At 41.2% G+C, this 19096-nt stretch overlaps 1 protein-coding gene across 2 annotated transcripts in view; it reads left to right on the forward strand.

Annotated features, from left to right (window-relative positions):
• The window catches only part of MYH10 (myosin heavy chain 10), a 221677-nt gene that overhangs the window by 65259 nt on the left and 137322 nt on the right, over positions 1-19096 (forward strand). The window contains exons 7-9 of one of the 2 annotated variants that reach the window (XM_030208112.1): positions 7162-7179; positions 15803-15895; positions 16496-16559. In XM_030208112.1, coding sequence (XP_030063972.1) covers positions 7162-7179; positions 15803-15895; positions 16496-16559 — 175 coding nt within the window. The remainder of the gene's footprint in view (positions 1-7161; positions 7180-15802; positions 15896-16495; positions 16560-19096) is intronic. The other variant, XM_030208113.1, reaches the window with a different exon arrangement.

A 19096-nucleotide genomic window follows, 5' to 3' on the forward strand; every position in this document is an offset into this window, starting at 1 on the left:
CACCTCCCCTGACTCCCCCAGTGGTCACTAACTCCCTCCCACCAAAAATACCCCACTTGAAAAACTTTTTCTCCAACCTCTATGCCAGCCTCAAATGCCGTACCCACCTCCATGACAGCAGAATGTGTTCTGTCCTCTTGACAGCCTTTCCCTGCTTTTTGATGTGGCTCTTGGGTGAGTGTGACACCTTTTCTGTTATGCGCACTGCAGAGTCACATCAGCAGTGCATTGTGGTGGGTGTAGGGTATTGGGCTCCGTGATTCCACTAGCTTGTGTTAAATGCTCACGATGTTGGTAGTTGGTAGGCTCTACTCCCATGGTGCTTTTCCCTCTGCTTACTGGGTCAGTGTGCGCCCTGTTTTGTTTCCGGTAGTCCATGAGGTAGTGGCCATTTTTGTAAGCCAGTTTTAGCTCCCTTTCATGTGTTACCCACGTTACTGAAAGTGGGCATTGTACAGCATTCTGCCACCTCTGACCTACTGCTAATCTCAGTACCAGGGAGCACAACCTCTGATCTGCAGTTAACTGTGAATAAACGTGCTTATTCGAATAAAGGACGTTTTCGGAGACATTAGTCTTCAGGTGTCAACTGGTGTGCCAAGGTTCTACAGCAGCAACAAGTCCTAGAGGCCTGGAGCACTTTTAGTGGGTACCGCAGTGCACTTCAGGCAGGCGGACCCAGGCCCATCCCCCCTACCTGTAGCACTTGTGCTGGTAAATGGGAGGCCTCCAAAACCCACTGTACCCACATGTAGGTGCCCCCTTCACCCCTGAGAGCTATGGTAGTGTTGTACATTTGTGGGTAGTGGGTTTCGGGGGAGGGGGTTGGGGGCTCAGCACCTGTGGTAAGGGAGCTATGCATGTGGGAGCTGTTTCAGAGGTCCACCGCACTGACCTCTAGGGTGCCCAGTTGGTGTCCTGGCATGTCAGGGGGGCCAGTGTACTACGAATCCTGGCCCCTCCCACGACCAAATGGCTCGAATTAGGACGTTTTTGAGCTGGCCGGTTTTAGTTTCCATTATCGCAAAAAAAAAAAAAAAAACCCGCCCAGCTCAGAAACTAACAAATCCATGGCATTTGGTCCGTACAAACCATATTTTCGAAACAAAACAAAGACGTCCATTTTTTTCAAAAATACGGTTTGTCCCTCCTCTTCTCGTACCCGTTTTCGGACATAGACGCCCATGGAGATAGGCGTTCGATTATGCCCCTCCACGTCACCCCTTATCTTAAAGAAGTTCATTGGCTTCCTTTCACTCATTGTATCGCATATAAAATCCTACTGGTTGTGTTGGACAGCCCCTTTATCCCTTCTGTCACCTTATTATTTTCAGCCCACCATGCACACTTAGGTCTGCACAACGCAACCAATTAGTGGTAGCCTGCCACCAAGAAATAACCCATGAGAACACTAGACACATTATCTTTAGTGTGCAAGGACCTCAACTTTGGAATTTTCTCCCCATCCCTCTTCGTCTATAGACATTACTTGACAAATTTAAAATGGATCTTAAGACCCACCTTTTCAAAGACGCATACTATTAATGTTTGTATACATTTCTGGTGGTTTCTCGGAAGTATCTCAAATACCTGTAGCACTCCCTCCTCTTCTCCCCCCCCCCCCCCCAGTCCTATTATTGTAGTTCTACCTTCTACTCTGAAAGTCATGTATAAACCCCTTCTATTTGCTTTCCTATTTATCTCTTTATTTTAGATTGTAAGCCGCCCTGAAGGCCTCCCATAGGGCGAGATAGTAAAACTATAATAAAACTTGAACCTTGACTCGTAGGCATATTTTGGGGGTGGCAATACTAGGTGATTTGAATCTAGAGAATGTAGAAGACAAGGGGGCTTGTAAGGGATCACAAGGGAGGAAAGATAGGGAGGGACACCAAGGTGTAGGGCTTTGTGAGTTAGAAGACTTTAAACCAACATCTAAAAAAACCAGTAACCAGTGCAAATGAAGGAGGTGATGTGATTGAAAGTTTTTGCTTTACAGAGCAACCAAGCAGCAGAATTATGTAGTGTTTGTAGGCACGCAAGAGATAGGAAGAGATCCCTCAGTAGATTAAATAATCCAACCTGGTGATGACAGATTCGTGAATTAAAGTGTGGAGAGCTAAGAAATCTGAAAAGTGGCTAATAGTAGATTTACAACCAATAGAATTCTTTTTTTAAACAATTGAAATCACTTAGGCATCAAAAGTCAGTTTAGCATCAATAATAACTCCTAAGTGCCGACAAGATTTTACTGGCGTAACAGACTTGAGCAAGGAAAGTGGGGATGAGGGACACCCAGCAAAACAGTTTTTGCAGGATTGAGTACCATTTTATAGGATGCAATTCAGGTAGAAAGAGAAGTAAACAAGACTGTAATCGGGTAAGATCTGGATTATGTGGGTATACCGGAAAGGTCAGAAGAATATCTGTGTTTAAAAAAAAAAAATTTGGTATTGCATTCCTAGATAAGAAGAGCCAGTGGACTGAGAAAGATGTTAAATAGTAGAGGGGAGAGAATAGAACCCTGTGGACATTCTCCAGCAGATAAATAGGAGATACAGAGGAAGAAGTAGCAACCCCAAAGTTTCTGTTAGAAAGGAAAGAAATGAAGGGGTATACAACATTGGTTCTAGACAAGTGCTAATAGATTGGGTTTGGGGAGGGGTAGGGTTGACCAGGGCTTGTGCCATTTTCATGGTGTGTGTGAGAAGTTGCTCTTGACATACATTTTTACATGACTTAGAGTAACAGTTTAAACTTCTGTGTTAGGATTTACAGTAACAGTTAATTTGCATTTGAAAGTATGAACTAGAAATGATTCCAGCACCCTTACCGATTTTTAGAAATTGGTGTTTTTTAACGGAGAAATACTATGTAATTATTTCTATTAGTTTACTACTTGGAGTACTGTATTCTCATGCTGCTCAGTAGTTGTGCTTTCCACAGTTAACGCTGCCATTTCCTTCATTTACAGTTCAAATATTCTCCAATTCAGTTAAGTGTTGAACATGTAATCAGAGGATATAAGGTGTAGGTCACAAAGAATGTACATCGGAAACCAAGGCTTTGTGTTGATATTTTACCTGTTAGGCAATAACTGTTCCAGATGTTAATCACCTGGACTTTGGAAAATAGTTTTACAGTCCAAGCATGATGCTGATACTTTCATCCAAAACTTGCAGCAGAAAATAAATGCAATTATTTATTTGTAGAAGTATTTATAACTCTAGAATTTTATTACTCTTGTGGAGAAATTTGCACAAAGTAGAATAGTTTTTTTTAATGAAATGCTACATAACAAGTAGATAACGTAATCACTATCATAGTATAATACCAATTTTTATAATTAGTATAAAAAGGTGGTTAACTGCAAGATTTTTAGGGCCCTGTTTACTAAGCTGTGTTGTAGGTACGCAAACTTTAGTGTGCACTAACGCTAGAGGCACCCATAGGAATATAATGGGTGTCTCTACCGTTAGTGAGCACTAAAATGTTTGCGTGCCTACAGCACGGCTTAGTAAACAGGGCCCTTAATTTTTTATGCAGAATTCCTCTGTCAGGCATGTTTTTCATACCAGGCTCTTCTTCCTTTGTCCTCAAGGTTTGATAGTAAGTTCTTTCCCCAGCTTTCATCCCTCCCTTCCCCTCAGGCTTAGCCATAAGTTTCTCTGCCCCCCACCCCCCCCAACTATTTAGCTATCCCACTTGTACTTGTGATCCCACTACTGAAGCTCATTCTCTCTCTCCCTCTTTTAATAAGTACATAAGTACATAAGTACATAAGTAGTGCCATACTGGGAAAGACCAAAGGTCCATCTAGCCCAGCATCCTGTCACCGACAGTGGCCAATCCAGGTCAAGGGCACCTGGCACGCTCCCCAAACGTAAAAACATTCCAGACAAGTTATACCTAAAATGAGGAATTTTTCCAGTCCATTTAATAGCGGTCTATGGACTTGTCCTTTAGGAATCTATCTAACCCCTTTTTAAACTCCGTCAAGCTAACCGCCCGTACCACGTTCTCCGGCAATGAATTCCAGAGTCTAATTACACGTTGGGTGAAGAAAAATTTTCTCCGATTCGTTTTAAATTTACCACACTGTAGCTTCAACTCATGCCCTCTAGTCCTAGTATTTTTGGATAGCGTGAACAGTCGCTTCACATCCACCCGATCCATTCCACTCATTATTTTATACACTTCTATCATATCTCCCCTCAGCCGTCTCTTCTCCAAGCTGAAAAGCCCTAGCCTTCTCAGCCTCTCTTCATAGGAAAGTCGTCCCATCCCCACTATCATTTTCGTCGCCCTTCGCTGTACCTTTTCCAATTCTACTATATCTTTTTTGAGAAAAGGAGACCAGTACTGAACACAATACTCCAGGTGCGGTCGCACCATGGAGCGATACAACGGCATTATAACATCCGCACACCTGGACTCCATACCCTTCTTAATAACACCCAACATTCTATTCGCTTTCCTAGCCGCAGCAGCACACTGAGCAGAAGGTTTCAGCGTATCATCGACGACGACACCCAGATCCCTTTCTTGATCCGTAACTCCTAACGCGGAACCTTGCAAGACGTAGCTATAATTCGGGTTCCTCTTACCCACATGCATCACTTTGCACTTGTCAACATTGAACTTCATCTGCCACTTGCACGCCCATTCTCCCAGTCTCGCAAGGTCCTCCTGTAATCGTTCACATTCCTCCTGCGACTTGACGACCCTGAATAATTTTGTGTCATCGGCGAATTTAATTACCTCACTAGTTATTCCCATCTCTAGGTCATTTATAAATACATTAAAAAGCAACGGACCCAGCACAGACCCCTGCGGGACCCCACTAACTACCCTCCTCCACTGAGAATACTGGCCACGCAATCCTACTCTCTGCTTCCTATCTTTCAACCAGTTCTTAATCCATAATAATACCCTACCTCCGATTCCATGACTCTGCAATTTCTTCAGGAGTCTTTCGTGCGGCACTTTGTCAAACGCCTTCTGAAAATCCAGATATACAATATCAACCGGCTCCCCATTGTCCACATGTTTGCTTACCCCCTCAAAAAAATGCATTAGATTGGTGAGGCAAGACTTCCCTTCACTAAATCCGTGCTGACTTTGTCTCATCAGTCCATGTTTTTGTATATGCTCTGCAATTTTATTCTTAATAATAGCCTCCACCATCTTGCCCGGCACCGACGTCAGACTCACCGGTCTATAATTTCCCGGATCTCCTCTGGAACCTTTCTTAAAAATCGGAGTAACATTGGCTACCCTCCAGTCTTCCGGTATTACACTCGATTTTAGGGACAGATTGCATATTTCTAACAGTAGCTCCGCAAGTTCATTTTTTAGTTCTGTTAATACTCTGGGATGAATACCATCAGGTCCCGGTGATTTACTACTCTTCAGCTTGCTGAACTGACCCATTACATCCTCCAAGGTTACAGAGAATTTGTTTAGTTTCTCCGACTCCTTCTCATCCCTGTCACTCCCATAGGCTCAACCTTTCTTGTTTGATGTACCACCAATCATTATCTAAGTGGTTTACACAATTATTAAACTTAGCATACAATTCTGGCCTGGAACACTGCAGCCTTTTTTCTGCAGCCACCCTTTACATTATTCTTCTTGGTCACTGCCCTTCAGGGGCTGTGCAGATCCAGTACTGTAACTACCACTGTCACCTGTTTCCATGGGTGTCGCAACTCTTCTGTGCCAAGGGTGTTTTTAATTTTTGCATTGGCAGGGAATTTCACAGTGGGCAGTTCTCCAGGGGTAAATGTTATGAACAGGTTGTGACATTTTCAGACTAAGTTGAAAACTAGTTCTCAATGTTGGCATCTGCCTTTTCCTCAAGCTGTAATAGTACATGCAGTGTAATTAAAATACTGGATTCTAATACCTGTTGGGTAAGCCATTTTATTACTGTAGTATGTCTGCAGGCTATTGAACAGTGTTGTTCTTTTTACACGGGAGTCATAAGCCACCTCGCAAGCAACATTATTCCATCGGTGCAGTGCTCCCAGGTTGTATCTTAAAGGGGCCAGCAACATTAGGAAATAGCTGTGGCAGGTGTGCTCCCTAGGCCTACCTATAAAATACCCTGGTGTCTAGTGAGCTGAGCAAGAGCGATCTACAGTTCCTTACTCATGGCAGAGATCCTTAGCAGTAGTCTTGTGGTACTGCTGCTAGTTATCATGCTTCCATGACCCCTAGCAGTACTACCACAAGACTACCTCTAGGGGTCACTGGCATAGGCAGGAACTGTACATTGCTCTGCTCCTGCCCAGCACACTAGACACCAGGGAATTTCATAGCCAGGAATGGGGGGGGGGGGGGGGGGGGGTCAGTGCTGGGGGTGCCCCTTCAAGTTGCAGGGGTTCTGGTTGAGGGCACCATGGGGGGGGGGGGAAACTGCTAGAGGGGGTTTGTGCTGGGGAGGAGGGACTCTCTGGCCACAACTATTTCCTAAGGTTGCCACCCTTTAAGATGCAGCCCAGGAACATCAACCCACAGCTTGGTGACCCAATGCTTCTGGGTGATAAAATAACTCCACCTTTTTGCTGGAGCTATGTTTCTGGTTATAATACTGTATGGAAAATCACCCAGTGTTACTGCAAGCCATGTTATAGTATTTAGATATTAATGAGCTGCTTTACATGCACTTGTATGTTCTGCATATTTACTATGTAATGTGGAGCAATCTAAATGGTGCATCAGGGCTCTAAGGAAGGTTGCAGTGCCCTTTATCACACATTAAGGGGCAAATAATGCCAGTTGTTACCCTAACACAACCTGATAACTACCCCCTAAATCTTGCTGTGTTTTGTTTTCTCTTTAAATTTGGATTTTGCTCATACCTTTTCTTTTGTAGCTTATGGTGAGTTACATTCAGGTATAGGAGGTATTTTTATAAATATAGTAGGGATGCACTTTTCATAATTTGCTACCTTTTAACAAGTAATGAAAACACACAAGTGCTACACTGTATCACTAAACTCATTGATAGTCACTGTGGACTAATGGATGAATTTGAGTACTGACATCCAGTGCATCAAAGTGTACCCATGTTTAATCCTGAAATTGACTTTAGTGCTCTTTGTGGCATAAATCATAACCATTAACATTTTGTTTCAATGTCATTTTGAACTACAGAGTGGATCCCTGTTGTATGTGAGTAGCATGTAGTTCTCCCCCCACCCCACCCTTGTAACCTTCACTGTAAAACTTGACAATAAATCACCATGAATGCTGACTTTCTGCTAGAGATGGCAGTATTCCTTCACCCACATGCTTAACAGTCCATTATATTCTGATTTGAGTGACATAACTGCATGATTTCACAAAATCTGATGCTGCTTTTTCCAAGTAGTTTTACCTTCTGTTTTTTGGAAGGAGTGTGCTGACAATTTTCAAATGATTTGACACATTAACTGATCTGTATTGGATTAATTTATTGCAGCTGAATTTGTGAAAGTTGGTATTTGGAATAATTTGTCAGGGGTTATTGTTTTCCGTAATGGCTTATATACATATTCCAAGTCATGAAATGAGGATTAAGATGTCCTGGTTTTAGTATATTCCAGGGACGGTTATGATCTTAGACTGTCAGAATACATAGTCCCTTTATTAATTTGGTATTAGGTTTGATAGAATAATAGGAGCTAGTGATGAGGCCAATGACAAAAATGTAAAGTAGCGGTGAAAATAAACTCAAAACTGAATGTCTTCAGTTACTTGTAAAACACAAATAGTAATCTATAAATATCACCCTATAAGGTAGCAGCTACATGCCTATATCAGCATACCCAATGTTTGTCAAACCAGCCCATTTCGGTATGAGAAAAAGAATTAACAAATCTCTCAACACAAGTGTTGATCATATTAACCAGTATTTCTTTATAAGATATTATAAAGAGGAACTTATGCAAAGTGGTTTATGATAAAAAGAAAAATAAAACTAATTGCAAAATTAAGCTACAGGCCAACACCTTAATTCTTCAGTTACAGATGTCACTTGTCAACCTGTAAAATATCCAGGATACTTCTGTCATCACAATGTCACACAGCCAAAGCAGTATTGGCATCAGTAGGGAAAACTCAAAACTCTTAATCCAGTTGTTCATTAAAGCAATTAATCCAAAGAAAAAGAAAAACACTTACTATTGATATATGTTGGAAACAGTCACTTCCTCTGCAGAAGAAATCAGTTCTGTATCCAGCTCTGTCAGGCAGGGAAGACTAGTGAATTCTGCTACAGAACCTGATTGCAAAGTTGCAAATATAGTAAAGTCTCAATTGTCCGATGTACATAGAACCGACCTGTTGTCTGATAAGTGGAATGTGGGATAATACAGAAAATAATGGTAACCTCTTAAACAATTCATAAACAAAGGCTGTAAAAGCAGGCTTTTGGGTCTGAAACAAATTCTCAGGTGCAAAACTTCCCTCTGTGCTACACCGGAAAATGAAGAGATGCTATGACATCACTTGGGGGGGGGGGTCTGCCAGATATATGCTGGATGGTTGAATTAATGTAGGTCAGATAATTGAGACTGTATTGTAATTAAATATGGTAAAACTTACAATGAAATCACAGGGAGTTGAAAAGCTGAAGCAGCAAGATCACAGGAGAAACATGTATTAAGTGAACAATCCTGGCTTTTCAGACATGATTGGAATGGGGGGTGGGGGGAGATGGGCTCCTTACCCAGCATTCTTGGAGACAAAGCAAAACACTGGAAGCCAGGAACATTGCTCAGAAAGGGCCAATTACAGAACTACAAAAATATAGGAACTGGTAGTTCACAGTACAACAGTACTTAATATACCAAACAATATAATCTGCTCACATTTAAGTGGGGGCAGCAAACGGATACAGAGAAAGAAAGAGGTTTGTCTCTCTTAAATGAATATAGACCCATTATGCAGGCATTTGTTGCTAAAATATGGCCATATAAGGTGACTTTTGATTTTCTTGTTTGTACTACTTCGAATTGAACCAAGTGTTAGGTTTGCTTACATCATTGCTTTACATTTTTTACCATTGGCTTGGTGTAGGCTATTTATGGTGGGAAAGAGACCGCTATCATAGGCTTCAGAACTAATATGTTTATGTAGTTTCCACCTCTACTCTGTCCTTTCACAAGGAAAACAATAAGAAAAGTGACCAACTTGAGAAGAAAACCAGGACAAGCCTTAAGAGAGAATGGTCCCAATGAACTTATAACAGTTTTCATTGGTATGTAGTAGTATATAGATTTAAAAATAAAATTGCTGGACATACATTTTTAGACAGTTCTAGTGCTTGCTAAACAAACAAACAAAAAAGGAAACTCTGCATGCTAATAAAACTATACTTAACCCAAATGTTTAGAATGACTAGTTATCCTAGTGTAACTGAAATTTTACCAAATATCTGAATCCATCGTGAAAATATAACATTTCTTTGTATAGAAATGATTTTTGATGATTCTTATGACAGTCCTTTATTGATTACTGGGCAAGTAGGTGATCTGTGAACCTGACATCTGTGTAGGACAACATGGTAGCAGCTATTCTAAAACAAAATTACTGACAAGATAGGCATAGCTTAATGAGAATGTTAGCATGGGTTTAGAAAGGCAAGTCTTCCTTTACCAATTTATAGATTTTATGAAGGTGTAAATAAATGTGGATATAGGTAAGTATGTTAAATGTTTGTTTACAGAAGGCATTTGGTAAAGTCCCTCATGTGTCTGTTAAGAGGCAATGCCCCATTATGGATTGGAAATGGACTGAAAAGATAGGAAAGATTAGAAACTAAAATTGTCTGTTTTCCAAATGAAAAAGTGTTGGACTTCTTAAGGGTCTCTACTGGGATATGTGCTGTTCAGCATTATTCATTAATGATCTAGAGAAAGCAGCAACAAGTGAAGCAATCAAATTGGAAGACACACAGTTATTCAGAGTGGTTAAAGGAGTATTGAGGAGTTGCAGAAGAATTTGTGACACTGCAAGACTGTGTAGCTAAATGACAGATTAAATTCAACACAGACAAGAGAGCAGAGTGATGTGCACAGAGGAAACAAAATCCCAGCTACAGGCCCCCAAAACTGGTTACAGGTCCTAAAAACAGGGGGTTAAAGTTAAGTTGTTAGCCAATAGAAAAAAATCTCATCATTGCGAACAGTGTGTTGAATTTATCTGTCCATTGTGCCCTGGCTGCCAAAATAGAATATTAGGGATCAGTTGAAAAGGAATGGAGATTATGCCTCTGTATGGGTCCATGGTGTGAGAGCTCCTTGAATATTGTGCACAATTCTGGGTCTGGCTACCCTTTCTCAAAGTATATAGTTGAACTAGAAATGGTCCATTGAAGGGAAGGAGTGGGATGGGACAGAATAGCGGCAGTGATAAAGGGGATGCAAATCCCTTACAAAGAAAAGCTAAACAGGTTATGGCCCTTCATTTTGGAAAAGACTGAGAATGGCCATGATTATAAAATCATGAGTGGGATGGAACGGTTTAAGGAATAGTGGTTTAAACTTTTTCAAACACTCAAATGGAATGAAGGGATTGAAAAGTTTGTAGTTTTGGGTTTTTTTTTTTTTTAATTCAGCATACAATTACGATGTTGCTGGATATTGTGGTCAAGGTGATTGGTGTAGCAGGGTTCTAAAGAAGTTCTTGGAAGAATTATCGGCCAAAATTATTATCAAGGCAGACTTGGTGAAAGCCTTCACTTATCCATTGAAATGAAAAATGTATTCTACTTTTTGGGATCTGCAGGGTAGTTGTGACAGGATGCTGGACTCAACAGACCTTGGTTTGTCTCAGCATGACTTATAAGTTAAATAATAGATTTAACTTGTAGTAAAGTTGTTGTGCAGTAGTTAAATACATCATCTGATACAAGTGGTTTATTTACAGCCATAGCTGGCTTTAGTATTCATCTTTGCATGAGAGCTGCTTCTTCTGATAGGATAGTATCAGATCAAACTAGGAAGCTGAAAGCCAAGCCCTGTCGTAAATGTAAGAGAGTTTTGTACTCGGCCAACTGCTCAGAAAATAACATCTTAATTGAAGCTAATTTCTAAATTAAGGTAGCACCTAGCTGCTCAGTAATTGTGTATAAAGGGCTGTCAAAATGGTGGTGGTGGTGAAGAGGCACTTTGACACATAAGATATATTTGTTCATAGCCCTCTTTTGTGGAGGAAATCGTGGTCATTATTAAAGGTCACAGTTAGTAGCTGGGTTTAGGGTTTGTGATAAGAATCTACCAAAATCTGTGTATATTTTTTTTTCTTCAGGCTCAGATCCTGTGAGGGCTGAAGTATCAACATTGATTTGTAGCCATCCAGGTTCTCTTCCCCACCCCTCCCCTTTCTCCAAGTTTTATTCATGTATTTAGTCTCTAGCCACATTGACGGTTTTTCATTTGAAAGGCATGGTCCCTGGCACAAGTATCGTATTGAAACTACTAGTAGATTGAAGTACATCTTCTTTTTAGTTGTAATTTTGTTCAGCTTTTGTCTTTACCAAACCTTTTATAACCAATAACTTTTCAGCTGCTTAAAAGCAAAAACAGTTGACAGGCAATAACTGAGTTCCTCACTTGTGGTTGAGGAAGTATACAGGTAGAAATGTATATTCCTATTGTCTCTAGAATCCATGAAAATGGGTTGTTTCCATAAGTTAGGATTTGCATGCCTAACATAGACATGGAGATTTGTAGCCAGTTGGCAATAATACAAATACTTACAATTTGGAAAAAGCAGACTCATTTTACATGATGATTAATATTCACCTTTTAATTTTTTTTTAAACATCCTTCATGGGGGCAAGGAATTGTCACATCTATCAACAATCATTTGTCACATGATTCCATTGGGTATTGCATGGATTGAGTTCTTTCCAATTACATTTTAAGATGCTTGATGTTACAAAAATACAGTTGTATACAGCATGGGCCATGTTCACTGAGTAGAAAAGAGGAAGTGGTTTTCTCTGAGAATAAGCAGGATAGCGTGCACTCGCATTATGGGTGATGTGATATGGACAGAGCCGCTCAAGAAGTTTCTCCAGCTTAGAATGCACTCAAAATTTTGAGTTGCTGCACTACTTTGTGCCTGCTGCTATCAAGTAATAACTTCATCAGTCTTTTTCTCCACAGAGTCAGTCGGATACCTGTCATTAGAGCTCACTGCAATATTTTCAGTTAAAATTTACAATTTATGTAAGCCTTTTTTTTTGTTTCCCGTATCCTCTCACTCATGCAGTTCTCCTTTCCTATTAGCTTATTAAGATTTTTTATTCAGGTTCCTTTTTTTGTGTCCTGGTGTAGGACTTTCTAAGAACGTCAGGCTCCCAGTCAGGGTACTTGTTATCAAAATAGAATCATTTGATTTATCAGTAGCTATTTTTGTAGATGACATGTCCTTGAAAAACCCCCCAGCAGCTTTAAGAGGTGTATCTGGTGCACAGTGGCATAGCTAGGATTAAATGTGCCCCAGGTAGAAAAATTGAGATGGAGCCCCCTCCCCTTATAACATCGATCCCAAGGTAGTGGGAACCGAGGGGGGGGGGGGGGATGCACATTTCCTGAAGCTGACATATTAAAGTTTATAAATTCAGGGGGAAAAAAACTTTCTACCTTTTTGTTGTCTGAGCGTTGCTTTGATCCTAGTGTATCTCCTGCTTTTTTCTTAACTCTCTCCAAGGTCTCCTGTTCTTTTGCCATTTCTCTGTCCACCATCCATCTGTCCTGTCAAGTGTGGCCCTAGCCTTATACTTCCTCCAGAGCCAGCATCTCTTTTCCATGTTCCTCATGGCTGGCTCCTCTCCTCTTTTTCCTTTCTTCTGTGGCCCCTTGTCCCCACCCACCCATCCACTACCTTCTGTAGCCTGGCATATTTCTCCTCTTTCTCCTTCCCACCCTCCCATTGGGCCAGTGTCTCTGCCTCTTTCTCTCTCTGCCTCCTCCCCATTCCAGCATCTGCCTCCTCCACTCTGCTCCCTCCCTAGTCCAGCATCTGCCTACTCTACTCCCCTCCACTTTGTTCAGGTCTCTCTCAGCCCTCCCCACCCCAGGTCCAGCATCTCTCTTCTCCTTTGATCCAGGCTCTGTCCCCCCCTCCCCCCCCCCCCCCCCCCCCCGGCCTCCAAATACTGGTGGGTCACAGCAGAGGCAGCCCTGAAGGCTGCTTTCGGATTGGCAGGACCGTTGTTCTGCTATGTCCCGCCCACAGGAAGTTGCATCAGAGAGGCAGGATGCGGCAGAGGAAAGGCCCTGCCAGACAGCAGCCTTCAGCGCTGCCTTGGAGGATCGGGGAGGGTTGCAATAGATATACAGATGCTGGGCCCATGCGGGGGGAGGGGTTTCAGTTGGCCCCTACTACTGGGCGACCCTGGGCATGTTGTCAGACTCGCTCAATGGTAGTTATGTCCTTGCTGGTGCCAGGATACTTATAATTGGTACTTACAATGCTGGGAGTCTGACCATGATCCCTCTTTTGAATTGTTCAGATATTCAAGAGGTATTTGTGGTTTAGAGAAGCTGGGTGAATGTATTTTTGGCACTGAAATCTGGTCCATCAACATCAGACTCCATAAATCCTAGAACTGCATCAGCATCAAGAGTGCATTGTTTACTCTCAACATGAGCATAGATAAAGGCCATCTGGGACAATTATCTGGGTCCCATCCAAAGAGGAGGAAGGCTTTATGTTTAGCTTCATCATTGTCATAGGATTGTGCTGCTGAACATCAGGTGGAGGCTGGGGGTGGGTATATCTGTATTGCACCTTAAGAGCACATTGGTGAGAGCACCAAGATCACCAGTGTCCTTGAGGTGCCTCTAACATGACTGCTTGTCCAAGGTCCTAAGAGCTGACCTCCCGTACGCTCCAGGCATCTCAGTCGGACATAGCCATTCCTGCTTTCCCTATGCCTTTGTCTAATGGCAGCCTTCAAGGAGATTTAATGAGCAGATGGAGTGCTGCTTTGCTTGATGTGATGCCGTGGTTTCTATAGTTAATCTCCATTGCAGAGATACATCCAGAACTAGTCCTTGAGACACACTCAATGCCTGCAGAGGAGACACAGACACAGAGGCCTTTAGTCTGTCTCTGCTGTACTAGTATCTATCCTCCAGTGTGTCGAGAGAGGAGGCTTCACTGTTGCACCAGAGATCCTTGGTTTCTTGAAGCCCACACCCAAGTCCTAATGCCCATATCAGGAGGTCAAGACAGAGACCTAGACTACTTCTTTGGAATATTTTTGCATCTGACTCAGCACTCCTGGGACACTGTTTATGAGCCGGATGTTTTCTCTGAGCAGGGTTTAACTGGCATAAGCATAAGGTTCATTACTGTCAGGGTATGTGCAAAGCTAGCCCATTTGTTTAGAGAGGGACTCCTGAAATGACAGTAGGTTTGGCCAGTCATCTCCTAATTCTCTTTTGGGATTAGAATCCAACATCATCCCTCTACTCCCCCCCCCCCCCCCCCCCTCCATTTTCTGTTCCTAGCTGTCTTCAACAAGAAAAATAACAATTGGTGTTTGCCTGTTGTAGTGCCTTATTTTTCCTTTCTGTTGAAGGCAGCTTGTAGCTAGGGAAACCCCATAATGTGAGGATTTGCTATCCTGCTTGTCCTGAGAGAACTTTAATTCCCAGTGGAAATGTTTTTTATGGACAGCAGGATATAAAACCTCACAAACCTGAGGCCTTCGCCAAGGAGTTATTCTGATCAGCTAAGGTTTGTCCAACCTATGGCCCTTGGGGCTTGAATCTGGCCCACCAAGTGCTTTTTTTTTTTTGCCCTCTGAAGCTTGGCAGTTCTTGTGCTTAGAAACTTAGAATCCTGCTTTCCTGCTACGGCTCAGCTCTCTTTAAACTTAAGCCATGTGGTGACAGAAGGTCAGGTTCGTCTTGCGGTTTCAACACTCTCCAAATGTTACAGAATATAAAATGTAGCCCCCGATGGAAAAAGGTTGGACAAGCCTGATATGGAGTGGTGGTCCTGTACAACAGCAGTAGGTGAGAAGTGGCATTCATGCATGATGGTGACACAGAAGCTTATTCTAAGCTGAAGAAGCTCCCTGCCCAGGCTTTGTTGGTGACATCACCCATGATGTGAGGACTTGTATCCTGCTGCTACAGATGAGTAACTAGGTTTTTCTGTCTCTGAAGTGGCTGAATGTCTTTCATGATGGTTTCAGAGTTGAAAGAATAATCTTATTATCTTCATGCAAATAGAATAGAGCTTGAACAGACCTGATCTGTCATAATCGAATAGTGGACATTTTGGATTAAATTTTTCCATTTTGAATATTTATTTAGCATATTAAGTTGAGATGAAAACTAATTTGTAGGACTACTGGCCTCTAACAGTATACAGTGATCATTGCCAGTGTTTATGCTGTACTGTGTGTGAATGTTGGCTGGTTCTTTGGAATCCTTTTAATTTACTATTACTTTCATGTTATATGTGACTATTTGTGTTTGGTGGATTTATTTCATGAAAGAAGAAAACGTAAATTTTTAATTCTAATTGTGCCGTTTAATTCTGTGTATAATTAATGAACTGTGGTTCTAAAGTTATCTTCCTTCATAATTCTGCATTTCAGCTTATCTACTTCACTCTCCAGTCACTGTGATGCTTTGCTTTTGTAATTCTTTCTCTTCAGTGAAGGATATCTGAGTTTGATAGCAAGGAGAAGGCATGTGTGGAAGAGCAATTAAGAAAAAGGTGCAGAATCTGTATCTGTTTTTGAAGTAACAAGGTTTTTATTTTCTGTTTTACCATGCTTTAGGGTGAACTTGAACGTCAGCTTCTACAAGCGAACCCCATTTTGGAATCGTTTGGTAATGCCAAGACTGTGAAAAATGACAATTCTTCTCGTTTTGTAAGTGTTTAAAATGCGTGTTGCAACAGGTTCTTAATCATGGCCTGTGAAACACAGGTGAAAGTGTGGTTGCAGTAAGCATCTGGCAGATGTTGTGGGGACATGAAATGGTGCTTCTGTTTTACTTTTCAGGATTTGAAGAACCTAATGTTGGTACCTTCATGACTGCACTCTTTATGGCAGTATTCCCTGTTTATAATGAGTCTCTGCCTAGACGCGGAGGGGAGGGGAATAATTTGACAAACTAGAAAACCTGTGAGCAAGTTGGCTGGAAAAGTCTCTGATAGTATAATTCAGGAGAAAATATTCTGGCCCTGGGGTGGAGGGGTTTTATTCCAGTAATCCCAATTATGGGACAGTTTAGCGATGCTTCCCAGGCAGATGGGAACTGTGAACCTCAACTGCACAAAATGGCTGCTTCCTTCTTCTGTTTTTGAAACTACCAGACACAAAAACTGTTGAGGCTTTCACTTCTTTCATGAAGATATGTTTGAAAACAGCATCTAGGAATGTTGTATTGATAATTCACGTCCCATCTATTATTCCTTTGTTTTGGATGTAAACCTATTTGAATGGTTATTATGTTTGTGCTTTTTGCAGGGCAAGTTTATCAGAATCAACTTTGATGTCACTGGTTATATTGTTGGGGCCAACATTGAGACCTGTATCCTGTTTCATTTCAGTGTTGGTGTGTGTGTGTGTGATCTTATGTAATACTCATTGTCCTGTGTATGCTCAACAGAAGACAAATGACAAGCAAGCTGCGATGTGTTAAATATCAGTTTATCATGTTCTAGGGTATTTTTCCTTCTTTGAAATCATTTTTTTACAGAATATCTTCTGTTATAAACCAGGTAAGTTAGGGAGTTCTGGGGCTTTATTTTTTCCCCCTGTTGTTGGACTTTGTCAAGTTCCTTTTGTTTTTTTGTTTGATGTAGTTACCTACAGGATTGGTCTTCATATTTTATTTGATATTAATGAACTTCTGGGGTTTTTTTTCAGTTTTGTAACTTGACATATGGTATATTGTTCTTAGTACCTTTTAATTTAAATGAAGTAAGTTTTGTAAGAGCCTTGCTTTGGATGACTAGCTTATATTGTGCTGTGTATAGGAGAGGATATGTGAAGCTATCGGTTTGTGGTGCTATCTTTTTCATTTTGTAAAACAGACCACCCTTCAGATACTTAATCTAGTCATGACTGACTTGTGCATCCAGTCCTACCCTTTATGCCTAGATAAGTTTTGTCTCCAAATTATGAAACCATGATTTGTTTGTGTGAACAAAGGGGGTTGTGAAATGGGCTTTTTGTTAAATAAGAGCTATACTCAGTTGAGAAGGCACATACTTTGATTGCAGGGACCAGCATCTGTTTTGCCAGTTCAGCCAATGCTAGGAAATTTCTGTGGAGGCAGCACTTTGTGCCTTTAGAAAGGAGGGAGTTCAGCACTTCAGAGGCCTGTGGACCAGGTATCAGCTGTACATATGCTTGGTCACAAAGGGAGCCAAGGTTGGTCACTACAGTGGTTTGACTAAGGGAGTTAAGGGTAGTTGTGAGTGAATGAAAGTTCATGCAGCATAGCTGTAGGTGAAAGCTAAAAGGAACAGAAAGAAATTGCCTGGTCTAAAAAATTAATTAAAAAGAAAACCCACAAGTTCATGTTATCAACACTTCTAAACTAATATGCAGTAGGCATCTTTAGACTGGTTTTAGGTGTGCACCATAAAAGAACTCTAACCAAAAAACGAAGAGGCGCCAAGGCAGAGAAGAAATGAGTCAGGAAAATCAAAATCACAAAAGATTAGAAAATGAATCAGTAAGGAGGTATTTTACTAAGGTGTGCTAGTGTTTTTAGCTTACGCTAAAAATCAGCTGGCGCTAAATGGCGAGATGGCCATTATAATCGTATGCGATCACAAATTCTGTTCCACAGCAAATTATACTTCACGAGTTGTTTTTTTTTTTTTCTGAAAACCTTGGCAGTGTCACTTGACAGCAAACTTTCAATGCTACAAGAATTTACAACACTAACCTCCTCATTGGTAATCAGATATTTTTCAAACACAAAAAAATATTTGATATACATATATCTTAAAACTCAAGAAATGGTTGCACTGGGAAAGGGCATGGATGGGTACTCGCTTTTTGGGACATATACTTTGGGGGCCGAGGGAACTCGCCTTAGATATGGCGAGGAGAATCCCAGTGGGCATGAACCATTTGCTATATACTTGGCTACAAATAAGAAAAAAGATCTTCCCGGAGAGGACATATTTTCTGCAGATGGCTACATGCAATGCCCCGGGGTTCCCACTGGGGGAGCGGGAAAAAGTATACCAGATCTGGGCCCATAAGGGATTGTATATGCTAGGCTAGATGTGGGACGACGGAAGGGTAAAGGGGTTCGAGGAATTGCAGGAGGAATTTGATCTTGCGGATAGAGATATGGTTTACTACCACTGTTTGAGGAATTTTATTAAGAGGAGGGCACAAGAGGAGTTAGAATTGCCTGGAACGGGCTTTAAGAGGGGGAGGAGGGAAGGGGAGCATAATGAGAATCTACAGGGCCTTACTATGATGTACACCCCGCAGGGTCACTACACAAGTAGGTGGGAAAATGCACTACAAAAAACCTTCAAAGGCATGGGCTAAATAGTAAAATAAGTGAAGAAATTTCAAAAACATATCGTATGAAAAGAACAACAGTATGAACTTTGGAGGTTATTCTTCATGTTGGCTACTGGCAGTTTGCCTCAGGTACAAAAAAAAACAAAGCTTAGATCCTAGTGGACTCACAAAGTACCTGCATATAATAATGTAAACCTCTTTGGTTGTACCTCAGAAAGGTAGTGTTGTATATCAAATCAATGACCCTTAACGTAGAAGAGAGTATGGTATTGCTGTAGGTTATTTATTTTTATAGGTAATTACCTGAGAACACCAGATAACTAATGTTAAGTGATGGTGATACTTTGTGGACAGAAGGATAGAGTATGTGCTGGTGAACTTATTATAATAGATGTGTAATAGTTGCTTTACAAGTGGTATACTCTATGTGATTAGAAAGCAATTCTCAAAAAAAAAAAATATTTGTTTATAAAATCTTTATGTACCCTCTTCTTGGCTCTGCCATTCAAGTTGGTGTACAATATAAAAATACATCAAAATTAAAATGCAGTTTACAAATAAATCTGCAAAACA

The sequence above is a fragment of the Microcaecilia unicolor genome, chromosome 6 (genome assembly GCF_901765095.1).
Source record: "Microcaecilia unicolor chromosome 6, aMicUni1.1, whole genome shotgun sequence".
Lineage (NCBI taxonomy): Eukaryota > Metazoa > Chordata > Amphibia > Gymnophiona > Siphonopidae > Microcaecilia > Microcaecilia unicolor.